Genomic DNA, 19487 nt, shown 5'->3' with positions numbered 1-19487 from the left:
TCCCAGGATCCTGGGATCATGACCTGAGCCGAAGACAGATGCTTAACCAACTGAGCCACCCAGGCGCCGCCCCCCCGCCTTTTTTTTTTTTAAGATTTTATTTATAGAGCAAGATTTAAAAGATAAAACGGTATCTTATCTAAATTTGAACTATTTTCAATTTTTATTCAACCCTAGGGTTTTTTTGTTTTTGTTTTTGGCTTTGTGTTTGATGTTATTTTCCTGCCTGACCTAAGTGGGGAGAAAATCTTCATGTCAGGGTTTTCTGATCACCAGAACCCCTCTGATTCCTAATTTAGACCTAGCCATTTGCGTGTTGGTCTTAGTTTACCATCAGATCTTCCTGTTTCAGCTTACTGGGCTTTAGAAATAAAAACTCTTTAATTACCTGCTTACTTTAATGACTTGGTAAGGCCTTATCTATGCTCATATCCTATTCACCTCAAGGACCTTAGAATCCCAGCACCTTCTTTTGTACAGGCAAGCTGTTCTTTGTTCTGCTTGATTCAGTTCCCTGACAAACTGCTTAAGCTCATTTTACTTTTATATTTTCCTGATGGCAAAGGCCAGAAGAGGAGGATAAAAACAAAATCAAGCTATAGGGTAATTCTCTGTTAAGCCCTTGGTAGTCACCTTCCTATAAGAAAAATGTTTTCCCAGCTTTATTCCAGCTGACTCACTCTATAATCCTCCTTCCATGTCATTGCTCCTTCTTACCTCTTTAGGAGTCTGTCAGGAATTTTGCAACCTGACAAGAGGCTTCTTCAGAGCCAACCACCTTTTTTTTTTTCTCAGAGCCTAGAAAAAGGTATGTCCTCTTACTGACAGAAAAAGAAGACTTTGTTCGTCCATTTTTTGTGTTGCCAAATTGTTTTGGTATATTCTTTTCATCCAGTATAGTATAAAGTCTGGAAATGTGAATGTTAAGTGTGAGATTGCTCTTAATATTTTTTTGTGTGTATTTTAGGAGGGGGGTCTTTGAGTTCCTAGTTGTTTAGTTGACTATGAAGCAGGTGGCAAATATAAGTTTAGTTTGCACTCTCTTTCCTCCCTATTCTCAGAAGGCTTACAGATTGTGTTTGTTTGCTTTTCAGATAACTCTCAGGTAAGAGGTAAACACCAAGCCCAAAAGGCAGAAGGATCTGTCTTTAGCTAAAGGGTGAGAAACTAGAGGTAGAGTGGTTTAAGGGATCTGGCTCTTTGAAACCACAGAAATGCAGTGTTCTTTTCAAAAGCAGACTTAAGCGCTTCCACCATGATTTTAAGGCCTGATTACCCTAAAGCCATAGCACATGAGTGATGAAGATTTAAGTTTAAAATTGGAAAAGGTGGGGCGCCTGGATGGCTCAGTGGTTAAGCGTCTGCCTTCGGCTGAGGTCGTGATCCTGGGATCCTGGGATCAAGCCCCGCGTCGGGCTCCCTGCTTGGCGCGGGGCCTGCTTCTCCCTCTCCCACTCCCCCTGCTTGTGTTCTCTCATTGTCTCTTTCTCTGTCAAAAAATAAAATCTAAATAAATAAATAAATAAAATCTTTAAAAAAACAATTGGAAAAGGTGATCCAGTGATTGCCTGGAGAGAAACCACTTGCTGAAACTCTGAAAAACCAAGACTCCTACCTATAGTCAGACATGTCAATACCTGATTTCAAAACGTGGGTTTTGCAGTAAGCCAGGCAAAACAGTGCATGCAACTAGCTTCTATTTGGGGAATTTAATCTATAAAGGTTCTTAATACACACTTGTATTGATTGCCATTCAAATCTAGAAGCTATTAGTGCTTCTGGTTGTGGAAGGATTTTGAGATTATGTAATGACAGACTTGGGAAGCAAATCCTTCATATTGCAGAAGACTCATTAGTTTTTTGGTTGACAAATAATGTATCTGAAATATTTCTAGTATCCTTTTTATAAAATGAAGAGTGTCCTGAAAAGGTTTTATATATATAGTAATTGAATCCCTTTTTATTTATTTATTTATTTGGCACAAGAGCAGGAATGGGGGAGGGGCAGAGGGAAAGGGAGAATCTTTTTTTTTTTTTAAAGATTTTATTTATTTATTTGAGAGAGAGAGTGGAGAGAGTGAAAGAGAGAGGGAACACAAGCAGGGGGAAGGGCAGAGGGAGAAGCAAGCTCTGCACCGAGCCGGGAGCCCAACGTGGGGTTCAATCCCAGGACTCCAGGATCATGACCCAAGCTGAGGGCAGATGCCTAACCGACTGAGCCACCCAGGCACCCCGAGAGAAAGAATCTTAAGCAGGCTCCATGCCCAGCACAGAGCCCAAGCAGGGCTTGATCTCACAACCCTGAGATCATGACCTGAGCCAAAATCAAGAATCGGATGCTTAACCAACTGAGCCACTCAGGCGCCCCTTATTTATTTATTTTTAAAGATTTTAGTTTTTTAAAGTAATCTCTGTACCCAGTGTGGGGCTCAAACTCACAACCCCAAGATCAAGAGTCACATGTTCCACCTACTTAGCCATCTAGGTGCCACTTGAATCCCTTTTTAATGACAACATAATTTTTTTTTTAAAGATTTTATTTATTTATTTGACAGAGAGAGACACAGCGAGAGAGGGAACACAAGCAGGGGGAGTGGGTAAGGGAGAAGCAGGCTTCCTGTGGAGCAGGGAGCCCGATGCGGGGCTTGATCCCAGGACCCTGGGATCATGACCTGAGCTGAAGGCAGATGCTTAACGACTGAGCCACCCAGGCGCCCCATAATGACAACATAATTTTAATTGATATTGATCTAGAAAGTTGGCTGTTGATGTTTATTTGACCTATATAGGTTAACCTCATTTTGAACATGTTGACTGAGGACAGCTTCAAAATGATATAAATATTTTTAAATAATGATTATAAGTCAATTTATGTATCTAGAGATTTTGTCAATTTGTCACAGTAGCCATCTTGTTTTTTTTTTTTTTTTTTTTTGTGAGGGGACAATCTAAGCCAAAATACTTAAGCGATTAATATACCTTCCTACTCTTCACTGAGCGCTTTTGAAAAATGTACTTAACTGCATATGTACAGTAGTATTTGCATTTGGGCATATACACTAAATGCACTGTCTGGGAAAGCTTTAACTGAATTCACAGGTGCGCAAATTTTTTTTTCTGGTCAGTGAACATTATTGAATACTTAGATGAATATTTATGCAATGATATTGGCCATTCAATTCCTCCCACTTTTTCCCTTTATCACACACTAACAGATCATAGGATTAATTGTCCACTTAATTAACTTGGGTGTGGGGTAGAGTTGCCAGATAAAATACAGGACTGCCAGTGAAATTCCAATTTTAGATAAACATACTGAAAATGTATTTGTTGTTTATCTGAAATTGGAATTTAACTGGACAGCCTATATTTGTAGTTGCTAAGTCTGGCAGCCCTAGGTAGGGGAGAACTGGTGGTTATGGGCACAGTTGTGAGATTTAAATACTAGAGTGTGCAATGATAAAGGTAGCCTTTACTCTGACAGGAATATTAAAATTTTTATTTTAGTGCAATGTTTATTTTAGAGTCCAACACTTTTTTCTTTGTGCATCAGTGAAAACAAAGCTCAGAAACTTAATGTATTGTTTAGGGATACCTTGCATTTTTTTTTTAAAGATTTTATTTAGGGATCACAAGTAGGCAGGGCAGCAGGCAGAGGGAGAGGGAGAAGCAGGCTCCCCACTGAGCAGGGAGCCCCATGCGGGACTCGATCCCAGGACCCTGGGATCATGACCTGAGCCGAAGGCAGACACTTCACTGACTGAGCCACTCAGATGCCCTGATACCTTACATTTTTAAATAATAAAGTAAGGGAACAATAAATCAAATCTGGGCTAGTGGTTTCCTCTAAGGGGAAGGCAGCAGATGGAATAGAGCAGCACAGTAGCCGTACTGGTCTTGATGCTATTCTCATTCTCAGGTGACATGGTGAATCACTGTTCATTTTATTTGTTATGCTTCGTAATTACATGCATATGCTACATATACTTTTTTGTACATATCAAATATAAAGTAACAATTTGGACATTAAAATATGTTCAATGAGAAAATTAGACTATATGCAAAGTTTCACTTCCTGTACTTTCTAAAATAAATCCCAAATCCAAAAAGTAAAGAGGCATTCATTTCTTCCTTATCTTCTCCGGGTTAGCATCCTTAGTTCTATATATCATTCTACTTGGTTTCTAGAACATTCACTAAATTGGTTTCTCTTTTTCAGATATGTTCTGTTTCATCAGAGCTTCTCTTAAAATGTGGTATCCCAGGGGCGCCTGGGTGGCTCAGTCGTTAAGCGTCTGCCTTCGGCTCAGGTCATGATCCCAGGGTCCTCGGATCGAGCCCCACATCGGGCTCCCTGCTCAGCGGGGAGCCTGCTTCTCCCTCTCCCACTCCCCCTGCTTGTGTTCCCTCTCTCGCTGTGTCTCCCTCTGTTAAATAAATAAAAATCTTTAAAAAAAAAAAAATGTGGTATCCCAGTGGTACACAATATTCTTATTTATATTTTTTACAGAGGGAGAGAGAGAGAGCAGGGTCGGGGGGGCAGAGGGAGAGGGAGAGAGAATCTCAAGCAGACTCCCCACTTAGTGCAGAGCCTGACGCCGGGCTCCATCTCATGACCCTAAGATTGTGACCTGAGCTGAAATCAAGAGTCGGACACTGAACTGACTGAGCCACCCAGGCATCCCTGGTACACAGTACTCTTATCAGTGTGAAGTAGATTAGAATTTACCACTCCCCTTGCCCTGGGCATAATAGTTCTGTTAACTCAGCCTAAGATTACACTAACTTTTTCGACAGCCATATCACAGCCTTTACTGAGTCTAAGCAATCAACAAAAATAAATATTTTTACCTGGTTTGTTGTTAAGTCATGTCTCCCCAATCATGTATTTTACCATTATCCCTACTACATTGCATTCTGTTAAGATTTGGCTTATTGTTCTAACGTGTTAAAATATTTTTGGGTCTTGTCAGCTAGTATATTCCCTATCCCTCCCACTTTCTGTTGTCTGCAAATTTGGTAGATATGCCATCAGTGTCCATATTCAAGATGTTAATACGAATAAGTAGAATAGGGGCGCCTGGCTGGTTCAGTCGGTAGAGCATGAGACTCTTGATCTCAGGGTTGTAAGTTCAAGCCACACGTTGGGTGTAAAGATTATTTAAAAAAAAAAATCTTTTTTTTTTTTTTTTAAAGATTTTATTTATTTATTTGAGAGAGAGAACATGAGACAGGGGAGGGTCAGAGGGAGAAGCAGACTCCCTGCCGAGCAGGGAGCCCGATGCGGGACTCGATCCTGGGACTCCAGGATCATGACCTGAGCCGAAGGCAGTCGCTTAACCAACTGAGCCACCCAGGCGCCCCCAAAAAAAAAAATCTTAAAAAAAAAGGAAGGATAGAGCGCAGGAGAAATTATTTAATAGTTCCTTATGGTTTTTCATTGATCCATTAATCAGCATACTTTGAGTAATGTTCAACCAGTTACAAACCTACCTAAGTATATTCTAGCCTACATCTCTTTGTTGTCTATAAGGATATCGTGGCTTGTTCAGTCGGTCAAGCATGTGACTTTTGATCTCGGGGTTGTGGGTTTGAGCCCCACATTGGGTATAGAGATTACTTAAAAATAAAATCTTTTTTTTAAAAAAGGATATTGTGTGAGTATTACAAAATTTAGTGCTTAAATCCAGATTTTTTTGCATGTGTACAGTATTCCCTTTATATTCCAGGCCAGTAACCCTATCAGAAAAGGAAATTAGGTTAATCTCATATGATAGGCTTTCTGTGAATGCTTACTGACTATTAATGATTATCTTTTACCCACACCTAGGGCCCTTAAACCATTTAACAATGTGCTTAAGAATTTTGCTTAGGATTGAATCTGCTTATAGTTTTTAACATTTACCTGCTTTCCAGTGTTGACTATCGAGTGTTTTCTCAGTTTATTCTTCCAGACTCTGATTCTTTAAAGGTTTTAGATAAGGGAGTAAGCTGTATAAATTCTCAGGGTATGCTGGGGTATAATTTGTCTTGGACAAGAGAACTGAACTCATTTAGATTATCTAGGTACTTTTACCTCCTTGAATGCTTTGGGATTCAGTTTCCTCACTCTACAATTTGTTTTTCCTTTTCTGGTTTGACCATCAGTAATCTTAATTGGGGAAAAAAAAAAAGAATCGAGGCGGCCTTTTTTTTTTTTTTTTAAAGATTTATTTATTTATTTGACAGAGAGAGACACAGGGAGAGAGGGAACACAAGCAAGGGGAGTTGGAGAGGGAGAAGCAGACTTCCCGTAGAGCAGGGAGCCCGATGTGGGGCTCGATCCCAGAATCCTGGGATCATGATCTGAGCCGAAGGCAGACGCTTAACGACTGAGCCACCCAGGCGCCCCTCGAGGCAGCCTTTTACATTATACTATTTGTCTATACATATAAGCAGACCTGTACCTTTTGTTGTTCTTGTTGTGAATATAAATTAAAGAAAATCTGTGTCTGATGTTTTTTTAAATCCTAGCACATTCTGAGCACTAGTCTTTGTGATATTGTTCTTATAGGTTTTTGCAGTTTTCTTTGGATATGTGCCCATTCCATCCCTCCAATTTCTAAAATTTTTTTTTAAGATTTTTTATTTATTTATTTGACAGAGAGAGACATAGCGAGAAGGGGAACACAAGCAAGGGGACTGGTAGAGGGAGAAGCAGGCTTTCGAGCAAGGAGCCTGATGCGGGGCTCGATCCCAGGACCCTGGGATCATGACCTGAGCCGAAGGCAGACGCTTAATGACTGAGCCACCCAGGCGCCCCCATCCCTCCAATTTCTTCTGCATGTTTTCCTTTAAAATATTTTTTATGATATGGCATTGTGGAGATGCAATCACCAAAATTCAGGCCATGAGAATTTCTACAGGATGAACAACCTAGTTTCTTTTGTTGTTGTTTGATTGGTTGGTTTTTTAAGACAATTTTTTTTTTTCGAGCAGTTATAGGTTTGCAGCAAAATTGAGAGGAAGGTACAGAGATTCCCCATTTACCTCCTCCCACTCACACATGCATATCCTCCCACATTATCAGCATCCCTCACCAGAGTGGTACACGTGTTACAATTGATGAGTCTACACTGACACATCATTATCACCCAAAGTCCATAGTTTACCTGAGGTTTCACTCTTGGTGTTGGACATTCTATGGGTTTGGACAAATGAATGACGTGTACCCCTCATTATAGTATCATAAAGAGTAGTTTCACTGCCCTAAAAATCCTCTTCAGGATGAATAACCTATTTCTTCAATACACGAACTGCAAGAAATAAGAGATTGGAGGGGAACCTACTGATTGAGAGAGACATATCAACTGATTGTACACATGGACCTTATCTGGATATTAATTGAAAGGAACCAGCTGTAAAAAGTAATTGAGACAATCTGGGCAATATGAATTTGTGACTGTGTATAATAGGGTATTGTTAAATTTGATAATAGTATTGTGGTTATGTTTTATATATATATATTTTAGATTTTTTATTTATTCATTTGAGACAGACAGAGCACAAGCAGGGGGAGAGGCAGAGGGAAAGGGAGCAGCAGACTCCCCGCTAAGCTGGGAACCTGATATGGGGCTCCACATGGGGCTCGATCCTAGCACCTGGAGATCATGACCTGAGCCGAAGGCAGATGCTCAACCATCTGAACCACCCAGGCACCCTGGTTATGTTTTAAATAGAAGTCTTTTTTAGATACGTAACATTTTTATGGGTAAAAATAAAACAATTGCTGGGATTTGCTTCAAAATAATCTGGCGGGGGTGTGGGGGGGAGTATTGATATCATTATTGAACATGGTCAATATGTTGTACATGTGGGTTCATGATATTCTCCCAGTTTTGTATACATTTGAAATGGCCACAATTAAAAGTTGGAAAAACTCCCCCAAAATGTATTTTTATGGTCACATTCATTGTTACTAGCAGATTCAGGACTAAAACTCATATCTCCTGATTCCAGTTTATGTTATTTTACTATGTAGCTAAACTTCTAGCCCTTCTACTTCCAAATTGATGTCATGGTGCCCAGAGACTGAAATGGGGGGGCCCATTTCAGTCTCTGGGCCCCCCAGGTCTTCCCTGGGCAATTTGTGGTGATCCTTTGGATTATCAAGGCTTTAATAAGTGGCCAGTTTTACTTGATTGGCTACATACCCATGTGAAACCATGAAGCGTTTTTAGAATTATTAGGGTAAGTTCACAGGCTGCATGGGTTGTTAGAATCAGCCAAGAGACTCGTGTCCTAGTCCTAACTGGGGCTTTGATCTTAGCTTAAGCTCTGGGAGGGTCGGGATCATGTTGGCTTTTTTCACTGTTTTACACCCAGTGCTTAGCACTGTGCTCGTATATGGTAAGCAGTATGTAAATGGATTAATGTCACCTTCTTTAGCCTCATTTTCCTCACATGTGAAATGAAATCATTGGTCTAAATGGTTCTTAAGCTTCCTTCAAACACTTAAAAAAAATTATTTTTCCCATGGTACCTGGGTGGCTCAGTTGGCTAAGCATCTGATTTTGGCTCAGGTCATGATACCAGGGTTGGGATACCTAGCCCCACGTTGGGCTCCATGCTCAGTGGGGAGTCTGCTTCTTCCCCTTCCTATGTTCCAGCCCCTGCTAGCTCACCAACGTGCACTCTCTCTCTCTCAAATAAAATCTTTTAAAAAAATTATTCTTCCCTTTTGAGTGATTTTAAAAAAATCCTTTTAGGATTTGGGGGTTTGGTTTTGTTCTGTTTACCTTTTAGGATTTTGAAAAGAATTACTGTAAATTTCTTTAACACTAGGTAACATCAATAGATAGGTATACTCACTTCTGTCACCTGTGACAGAAAATCCACAGTTATAATGCATCCACATCTCTTAAAAATAGCCTACTGGGGCGCCTGGGTGGCTCAGTTAGTTAAGCGACTGCCTTCGGCTCAGGTCATGATCCTGGAGTCCTGGAATCAAGTCCCGCATCGGGCTCCCTGCTCAGCAGGGAGTCTGCTTCTCCCTCTGACCCTACCCCCCTCATGCTCTCTCTCTCTATCTCATTCTCTCTCTCAAATAAATAAATAAAGTCTTTTAAAAAAATAGCCTACTGCTGTGCATTTTCTGTAAGATTGATTTTGTTTTGGGCGCCTGGGTGGCTCAGTTGGTTGAGCGACTGCCTTCGGCTCAGGTCATGATCCTGGAGTCCCGGGATCGAGTCCCACATCGGGCTCCCTGCTCAGCAGGGAGTCTGCTTCTCCCTCTGACCCTCCTCCCTCTCATGCTCTCTGTCTCTCATTCTCTTTCTCGCAAATAAATAAAATCTTAAAAAAAAAAAAAAGATTGATTTTGTTTTTCCAAAGTTAAATGAGTACTGTTCTTGAAATTACTAGAGAGTCAGGTTTAGCAAGTTCCAAAGTCAAGCTATCTAAGAGGGTTAATACAGCTTCTTGTTGCTTGCGTATTTGTTAAGCTTTCACTGAAATTGTATTGAATGCAGTATTATTATGTCAGAGCTTATAAAGGATTGGACATTGTGCTTCCTATGGAAACTTGGTGAGCAATTTTTAGGTAAGTTGCAGTTATTGTCATTGGATCCAAGTCTAGTGACTGGGCACCTACCAGGGAGTAGTGACCTTATTATTCTAATGAAATTGTGCTGGAGGTATGTAAAGGCTATTGCTGGATCAAGTCAGAGTTTATAAAAGAAAAAGAATTCCTATACTGTCTTGCATAATAACAAAGCAATGTTTTGAAGCCATGTGAATTAAAAAAATAATATTGTGCAGACATTAAAATGAATTGTTCTAAACACAAATGCCCTAGCTGCAAAAGGAAAACTATAATTAAAATGCTAAATGGATAGGGACTTTGAGAAAGCATCTGTCACACATTATTTTATATTCAAACATGAACTTTGTTAGTATAAACTCAACATAGCGAGTACATGAAAATAACTTTGTAATACAAAACAGGATATGATGAGGGGCGCCTGGGTGGCTCATTACGTTAAGCATCTGCCTTCGGCTCAGGTCATGATCCCGGGGTCCTAGGATCGAGCCCGGCATTGGGCTCCCTGCTCAGCAGTGAGTCTGCTTCTCCTTCCTTCTCTCCCTCTGTGATCTCACTCTCTCTCAAATAAATAAAATCTAAAAAAAAAAAAATGAATTAAGATATTCTATCTGTATTGATAGTTACTGAAGTACTAGTTTGAAAATTGCATTTATATTCAAAACCTAAGTGGCAGCACAGTAAAAATAATTTTAATGTTTGATTTGTAAGCCCTGTGGGGTTTTTTTTTTTTAGTAGAATACCAATACTTTTTTTTACAGCAGACTTTATTATGAAGCTGTCTTAGAAATTGCTTGTTTTTCCTGTTTAAATTTAATAGTGCCATTGGTATATTGTCTTCAATTTCAGAAACTTGCAAAATCAAAGATTTTCTGTGTTTGTAACTAGTATTAGTATGTTGGAAGTTTTTCTTATGCTATTAGGTAATCAAGGAAGTTGAGCTTTTAATTATATTTTTGTTCAATTTCATAAGAAGCACATTTATTATTTTTTGCACATTGATTATTTAAATTAAGCTTTGTCAATCAGATATTTAAATGTGTTGAAAATATTTCATTTAAAAATACCCTATTGGGGAGCCTGGGTGGCTCAGTTGGTTAAGCATCTGCCTTCGGCTCAGGTCATGATCCCAGGGTCCTGGTATTGAGCCCTGCATCAGGCCCTCTGCTCAGCGGGGAGTCTGCTTCTCTCTCTCCCTCTGCCTGCCACTCTGCCTACTTGCGCTCTCTCTGTCAAAAGAATAAATAATATCTTTGAAAAAAATTTTAAAAAATACCCTATGATAAAATTTTTCAAATGAAAAAATGAACTTTTGAAGCTCTCATTTTGGTTAGGTTTTATTTAAGTGGGGTATACCACCAATACTTAAATATGTCTACCGTTACTTCGGAGGGTTTTGTTGATTTTTTAAAGCAGGCTCCATACCCAATGTGGGGCTTGGACTTAGGACCCTGAGATTGAGTCCTTTGCTCTACTAGCCAAGTCAGCCAGGCGCCCCACTTCAGAAGTTCTTAAAGATTTCACTTGGTGTGGAGTACAGTGAAAGTTATTTTATGTAGGCATTTAGACTTTTTCTGGGAAAAAATTACTGACCTTAACCTGTAAAAAGAAAGAATCTAATTTACAATATTTAGTATCTGCAGAAATTTTGAAGGAATATTTTTCTAGTTAACTAGATGCATCAAAGTAATAGTGGACATTTCTGGATGTGTGTGTGTTAGATTATGTCAGTGTTTCCTACAGTATATCTAAAGTTTAAGGGAAATCAGAGAGTATAAAATTGAGATCATTAATCATGGTATAAATTAACATCTTCAACTCCCGAACTAATGAAGGGTCTTAAAATTTCCTAAAATTACGGGAACTCTAAAAAACTCCTGCTTAAAAGGGGCTTAGTTTGTTGGGTCATGCAGCTTAGTTTGTTGGGAAAACTTAGAGTAGAATTTAATTTTCTTGATCTCTAGACACTCATTTCTCCTGTCCCCAAACTTGAACATGAATAGTTGTTTTCTTTAAGCACATAATCACCCTGAAATAGTATAATGTTATTATCTCTACTTTGAAGTTAGAGACTTAGAAACAGAAGAGTTGAGCTGTTATCCAGGGATACCAAAGATTAGGGACCCCTCCCTTACCTGGCAGCCACTTCTTTGGTAATGGATTCTCCAGTACAGCTGAAAATAAAAAATAATCACTTAAACAGTCTCTGACCAATCAAAAACAGTGCCACAAAGTCCACAGTAAAGTCGTGTACAAAACTTCTCATGGGGAGACCCTCACTCAGAATCTCTGGATTCTTCCTTTAGCATACTATTCCATTTTTGAAAACCTGGTTTCCCAGCTCAATGCAGATTAGAAGCAAAAATTAGAAGGGGATGGGGCGCCTGGGTGGCTCAGTCAGTTAAGCATCTGCCTTGGGCTCAGCTCGTGATCCCACGGTCCTGGGATCAAGCTTTGTGTTGGGCTTCCTGCTCCGAGGGGAGCCTGCTTCTCCCTCTCCCTCCGCCTGCCACTCCCTGTTCTTGGGCTGGCACGTGTGTGCGTGCGCTCTCTCTCAAATAAATAAATAAATAAATAAATGAAATCTTTAAAAAAAAATTAGAAGGGGATGAGGAGAGAAGCTTTTAAAGACAGGCACATGGCCAACTGTAAGAAGTAACCAATTAAAATGACCACTTAAATTGAGGAAAGAGATTCAAACTGTAAAACAGACATTCCAAGCATGATAGCCTAGGGTCCTGTAGTGTGAAGACAAATAAATTCCCTGCAAATAAATGTCCCTCCAGGGCATTACTATATTAAAATGTAGTGTTATATTTGAGCATAATTACTCTGAGTCAGTAAGAAAGGGAAAATTTTATATCTTTTGTTTAAGAAGGTATTTTCAAGGGAAAGATCACTGAAATGGCAAGGCTTAGCCTATAATGTATTTACTTACAAGAAGCTTTTGAAATGGAAATTAAAAAATAATTAAAATACTTTCAGAAGTTTGACACTAAAAGAGAAGCTTCATCTCTCTTGAAATTTTATATATAAAACATTTCATTGTTTTATTTCCTAGCAGTGCCAAATCAATTAGGTGTTAATTGTAGTGGTAAAAGGCAGATCAGGATTCAGAGCTTTTGACTTAATCAGTCTAGTCCAACCCAAGAAGCAGCACTAATTGCCTTTACTTTGGTGTTCATTCATAGCGCCGATTAGGTAGGATATTTTCATAATCATCATCTTTTAAGACCTTACCCAGAAAGGAGGCAATATTGCAAGGTATTTTAGAGAGTGGACTCTTAGCATCAGACTGCCTGGGGTCTAATTCTGGCCCTACTATTTATTAACAGTGCAATTTAAATGATCTAATCTGACCCAAGCCTCAATTGTTTTGTTGTGTAAAATAGGAAAGGTAATAAAACTACCTCATAGGAAAGTTGTGAGGACAAAAGAAGCTAAAACAAGTCAAGTCTTAGCAAGGTTTTGGTCACATGCTTAATAAATGATGGCCATTGTTTTATTATTATTACAATGCCCTATTAGGAACACTTCCTGTGGGAATACTAAATAATGATTTACTGTTTCTTAGGGTGAAACGAATTGTTCTTTTCTCATCTTGGCACATGATACAAATCATTTTAGCCAACTTCACAAATTACAAATGGGCTTTCACTTTTTATTAGATGCCAATGTTCTATAAATGGTTCAAAAAATGAATCACAAAAGAATTCTGGTGTTACAGGCTACCCTGGTAAAGACAATTTTAGGCTTGATTAGCCTAGAAGGTATAGTAGTCTGAAACGTTTTACTGCCTACCAAGACCATAACAACTTCGTAACATTTAAAATATATTTCAAACATTAGTGTCTTTTGTTATTAGTTTTTTGTTTAATGGCATCACAAAACGTAAGCCAGATCCCATTTTAATCACCAGCTCAATATAATATGACTTTTTTCACATTCCCTGTTGGTAAGTGGGCTGGAGTTTGATAGCCTGTAGGGTATCTTTTCTGTGTTCAGAAATTGGTCTCAGGCTCCCCACCGCTGACAAACTGCCAAAGTATCTTGGAGAAACTTGCTGAAGCTCATCATTTTTGAGTTTCGATGAAGCAATTTAATGCTGCTGAAGAAACTCCCACTTACTCTGTGTGCCCCATGGCGCTCACTTAATCCTTACAGAAGTTCTGTGAAGTAGAGTGCTTTTACCCTTTTACAGAGGAGATTGAGGCTTGGAGAAATTAAATGATTTGATCAAGGTCACACGTAGAGTAAATGGTACAAAGACTATTTAAGCAGGGCCCATATGCTTGAAAGCTCTTGGTCTTTTCACTATGTCCCCATGGCTCTCAAAAGGAAGTAATAAATTACTCTTTATAGTTTGTACATGGCTATATGTAAAGTCCTGTTACAATCAATCTGGAATATTTCCATGTGTGTCAACAATTGGCCTGTAATTTAGATCCTGTGAATCAACGGCCAGAAAGTGTTCTTTATGAAATCTGTTACATAACAGATAAATGTGGCTCCCCATTCTGTTTTTTTTTCTTTGACAGTTAAAAAAACCTGGTCAGATTTCTCAAAGTTAGGGTCATGGGGAAGGTAGATTTTCTTTTTCTTCCCTTCTTTACCTCATATGGGGCTTAAGTTTTTTTTAATCTTATTTCATCTTGCTGCTACACCTCTGAGGCAGGTAATTTTTTTTTCCCTAATTGGCATTCAGAATATGTGCCACATAGAAATTCAAGCCCCTTCAAGGTGTTTTGTTTTTATTTTTGTTTTGATTGCACTTATATTGTTCTAGACATCCTTTGTGTGGAATCTTTTTTTTTTTTTTTTAAGATTTATTTATTTGCGAGAGAGGGTGCTTGAATGAGCAGGGGGAGGGACAGAGGGAGAAGGAGAGAGGCAGACTCCCCCTGAGGGTGGAACCCAATGCGAGACTTGATTTCACCACCCTGAGATAAAATCAAGAGTCTGAGGCTTAACCTACTGAGCCAACCAAGCACCCCTCTTTTTTCCTTTTTTTAAAAATCGGAATAGCGTTGGTTCTAATTACCTCTGGATAAAGAGGATTTTGTTACATAGCAGTATAGGTTTGCCAGGGAAGTCAAATAATTGGGAATATATTTTTCATTTCTGGAAATTGTCCTTTGTTAACATGAAGTAATATTGTCCAGGTGATACAATTAAATAGTGGGCACTATTTTATATAGCTACTGGGGTTTTTTTTTGTTTGTTTTGTTTTGTTTTTAAGATTTACTTATTTTTAGAGAGAGAGAGTGCACATGACCTGGGAGGGGAGGGGCGAAGGGAGAGGGAGAGAGAGAATCTTAAGCAGGCTCCACGCCCAATGTGAAGCCCTACTGGGGGCTCGATCTCAGGAACCTGAGATCATGACCTGAGCTGAAGTCAAGAGTTGGAAGCTTAACGGACTGAGCCCCCAGGCGCCCCTAGAAAATTTATTTTAAAGAAATTTATCATGGGGGCGCCTGGGTGGCTCAGTTGTTAAGCGTCTGCCTTTTGCTCGAGTCATGATCCCAGGGTTCTGGGATCGAGCCCCGCATCGGGCTCTCTGCTCGGCAGGAAGCCTACTTCTCCCTCTCCTGCTTCTCCCCCTGCTTGTGTTCCCTCTCTCACTGTGTCTCTGTCAAATAAATCTTAAAAAAAATCTTAGAAAAAAATTTATCCATGTGGGATAAATCAACTTTCTGGCCGTTGATTCACAGGATCTAAATTACAGGCCAATTGTTGACACACATGGAAATAACACAAAATTTTATTTACAAGGATGCTTATTATAGTATACATCATAAGTATCTGGGAAGACAAAAGGTACATACTCAGATCTCTAGATTGTAGGATTATGGGTCACTTGTATTTTCTTCTCTACTTTTTTATGTTTTCTACACTTTCTATATGCACAGAAGACTTTTCAATCACAAACTATATAAATGTTTTTTTAAATGTGGGCTTCTCTTTAATAAATGTATAGAAATATTTCCCTTCTTGCTTCCACTATTCAACACCTTCCTTTTATTTCTGTACAGGTCTCCAGGAAAGGTTGGGATTTCAACATTAAAGGTAAGTTGTGTTTTCTGAGAGTTATATTTCTACAAGTTGTGTACACTTCTCATTCATTTTACTATTTTATGTAAATCTTCATTTTCTTGCCTTTGCTGTTACTTATTTTTTGCTAAATAATATTGTCCCTGTATCTTACTAGGTGTGATTGGGTACTCTAGAAATAACAAATATTGTGCTATAAGGAAGGGACTGTAAATTTTTTAGATTTCCACTAATTTTGTAATTTTTGGAATAGAAGAATACTATAAAATACATGTGTATGTTAATTGAAAAAATAATACTTGCATGACAAAAATGTGGAATAACCAAAACACTTGTATGGGCACATGCTTTGGTGTCATCTACTCTATATAAAAATCAATCCCAGCCTTAGCTCCAAGCAAAGGAGTTTGGTATTGAGACATTATGCCAGTGAGAGCTATTTTAAGTCCAAGAATTTCACCAAACAGAACTATTTACATCAAATAGAGTATACACTGTTTACATCAAATAGAGTATATCTGTATATAATGTATGTATAATCTCAAACTTGCTGTATTTTTTTTTTTTAGTACCACTGTTCCTACCTTCTATTTATACACATTGGATACTGATCTCTTTGTTAAATTGTGGTATGTTCTTATGGCATAGTCTACAGCAGTAGATATGAATGAATTGGTTATATGCAATGACATAGATGAATTTCAGCACCAAAGTGTTGAGTAGGAGAAACGTCACAGTAAGATACATACAGTAAGATGCCATTTATATTAAGTTCAAAAACATGAAAAAGGAAAGAATATGTTGTTTAGAGATAGAAACACAGTAAAACTATAAAGAATAGCAAGGGAATGATAAACACAATATTCAAGGTATCCGTCATCTCTGAGGGAGAAAGAATGTAATGAAAATGGAGAAGGCTATGCAAGAGATTGAAAGCTAATGGTAATGTTCTTTTTCTTAAACTGAGTGCTTAAGAAAGGTTATATCATAATTCTTCATTCCTTGTATTTTATAAAAGTTCTCGTATTTACTCTATTTGATAAAAACAATTTTTAAAAATAATGCATGGACATGGTTAAAATTTGCTCAGTACAAAAAGTAGATGGTTGAAAATGTAGCTTCCCTCTCGTTCCTCATCCTCCACCTCCCAGTCCCCATATCCAGAGACAATTGCTGTTTATGCCTGTAGGTTTTAAAAGCCACTTAGCTCTAAGATATTTATAGGTTATAAGAAAATAGATTTGTGAAATTTATCTTATCTCAGTAATTAAAGATTGTGCTTAACTTGAATAAAATTAGAAAATATACATATTTAGTAAATAAACACAAAATTGGATATTGTTCTTTTTTACTTTTTATTTTGAAATAATTACAGATTACAAGAAGCTGCAAACATAGTACAGAGAACTCCTGTGTCTCTGTCATCCATTTCACTCAGTGGTTATATCTTAATTATAGTACAATATCAGAACCAGAAATTTGACATTGGTACAATATGAGTTTATGGTTTTGCTTCAGTTTATTACATATGTGTATTTGTGTAACTACCACCACAAGATGCAGATCTTTTTCATCACCGCAAAGGTCTCCCTTGTGCTACCCTTTTATAAAGTCACACCCACCCCCTCCCTCACATCATCCCTAACCCCAGGCAGCCACTAAGCTATTTTCCATTTCTGTAATGTTGTCATTTGAGAATATCCTATAAATGCAGTCATATAGTGTGTGACCTTTTGAGACTGGCCCAAAGGATTGAGATCCAAATTGTTGCATGTATCAATGGTTTATTCCTTTTTATTATTAAATAGTAGTCTATGGTATTCAGACTCTGTACTCAGACCACTGAGTGCATATCATGTATAACAGCGTATCTATTGATATTAAGCAATCCAAAGAAAAGTTTGGTATTGTCCTGAGTTTTTATGATTTTACAGTCTCACAGAAGAGGGATGTGTATGGTGTTTGTAGAACAGAATAGACTTTAAGTGCTCCAAGGAGTTTGGAGGAGGAAGGGGGAGATAGAACAACAGGAGAGCGTAGGTACCTGGAATAGCAGAGAAAAGTTTCAGGGAAGAGGTAGAACTTGTGTTGGGCTTTGAAAATTGGGAGAGATCTGCATAGGCAGAAAAAAATCTGGAAAGCATTGTATGTTAGGCAATAGTATGAGCTCATTAATATGCAAAGGTATAGAATTTGCTGGGAGCATTGAAAGACTTGTGTGACCTATGTAAATGTTTTAGCAGTGAAATGATGGAAAAGTAAAGTGGGGCCAGATTTCGATGAACCTCGAATGTCAGCTTAAGAACTCTGGGCTTTGGGACACCTGGGTGGCTCAGTCGGTTAAGCTTCCGACACTCGGTTTCTGTTCAGGTCATGATCTTAGGGTCGTGGGATTGAGCCCCACGGGCTCTGCATGGAGTCATCTTGTCCCTCTCTCTCCCCCGCCCCCCACTTTCCTATAAATCAATAAATAAAAGTTTTAAAAAAACTCTGGGATTTAAAATTTTGAAGCAAAACATTTTATTTATTTTTTTTAAAAGATTTTATTTATTTATTTGTCAGAGCGAGAGAGAGAGAGAGAGAGAGAGCGAGCATGCACAAGCAGGGGGAGCGGCAGGCAGAGGAGAGAAGCAGGCTCCCCGCTGAGCAAGGAGCCCGATGTTGGACTCGATCCCAGGACCCCGGGATCATGACCTGAGCTGAAGGCAGATGCTTAACCGACTGAGCCACTCAGGCATCCCATGAAGCAAGACATTTTAAAAGTCAATTTTTATATGTCTTAACAGTTGTGCTCTTCAGTTTTTTTGCTGGGGAACTAAGCTAAGTGGTGGAAGGGTGGGAGATAGTTTGGAAGAAAGACTAAGTGCAGAGAGAGCTGTTAAGAGGCAGTTAGAATGTCAAGACTTGAGACTTGGACAACGGGATTGTGTTGATAGGAATCAATGGACGGACGTGACCACTATTTAAAAGTTGTTTCTTGGTGGTTTTTTCTTTTCCTCTTCTCAGCAAAAGAGAGTAGGGGTCACATCTCTAAAACGTTTTTTAAAATTTCACTTTTGGGGCACCTGGCTGCTTCAGTCGGAAGAGCATGCGACGCTTATTTGATCTAAGAGTCATGAGTTTGAGCCCCATGTTGGGGGTAGAGATTACCAAAAAATAAAAACAATAAATAAACTTTAAAAAGTAAATAAGTAAATACATAAAATTTCACTTTAGTCACTGTTAATAGCTTTCCCTTCCTCACTAGTAAAAACTGGAAGTGACCTGAATTTTTTAATAACTGCATTTTTAGCTTTAGTAGCTTTAGTAGTTAATAATGAAAATTTCCTAGAGTGTAGATTACTTTTTTTTTTTTTTTTTGAAGATCTCATTTATTTATTTGACAGAGAGAGTACAAGCAGGGGGAGCAGCCAAGGGAGAGGGAGAAGCATGCTCTCTGCTGAGCAGGGAGCCGGATGCGGGACTCGATCCGTGGACCCTGGGATCATGACCTGAGCCGAAGGCAGATACTTAACCAACTGAGCCACCCAGGCACCCCAAGTGTAGATTACTTTTGTACAAATTATTTGTGAAAATGATTTTTTTTTGTTGGATGTGCTTATTAAAATTAAAAAGCTCAAACTGTAGAACTGAATACTATGAGGAGGGTATAAGCAGCTCTCTAATATCCAACAGAGATGGAGGGAAACAGTGGAGTGAATTGCTAGAAATTGAATGATCCTACCATCTCTCTCTTTTTTAAAAAGGTTTTATTTGTTTATTTGAGAGAGAGAGTGCATGAGCAGTGGGGAGAGGGGGAGGAAGAGGGGGCAGAGGGTGAGGGAGAAGCAGACTCCCCATTGAGCAGGGAGCCCAA

General features: G+C 38.8%; 1 protein-coding gene across 2 annotated transcripts in view; it reads left to right on the top strand.

The window, feature by feature from the left end:
• WDR44 (WD repeat domain 44) overlaps nucleotides 1-19487 on the top strand; it is a 76664-nt gene that overhangs the window by 13575 nt on the left and 43602 nt on the right. For both annotated transcript variants that reach the window (XM_078065092.1, XM_078065091.1), the window contains exon 2: nucleotides 15613-15646. In XM_078065092.1, the coding sequence (XP_077921218.1) occupies nucleotides 15613-15646 (34 nt within the window). The remainder of the gene's footprint in view (nucleotides 1-15612; nucleotides 15647-19487) is intronic.

Source organism: Halichoerus grypus, chromosome X (genome assembly GCF_964656455.1).
Source record: "Halichoerus grypus chromosome X, mHalGry1.hap1.1, whole genome shotgun sequence".
NCBI classification, from domain to species: domain Eukaryota; kingdom Metazoa; phylum Chordata; class Mammalia; order Carnivora; family Phocidae; genus Halichoerus; species Halichoerus grypus.
This window is presented reverse-complemented; position numbering and strand designations above follow the sequence as displayed.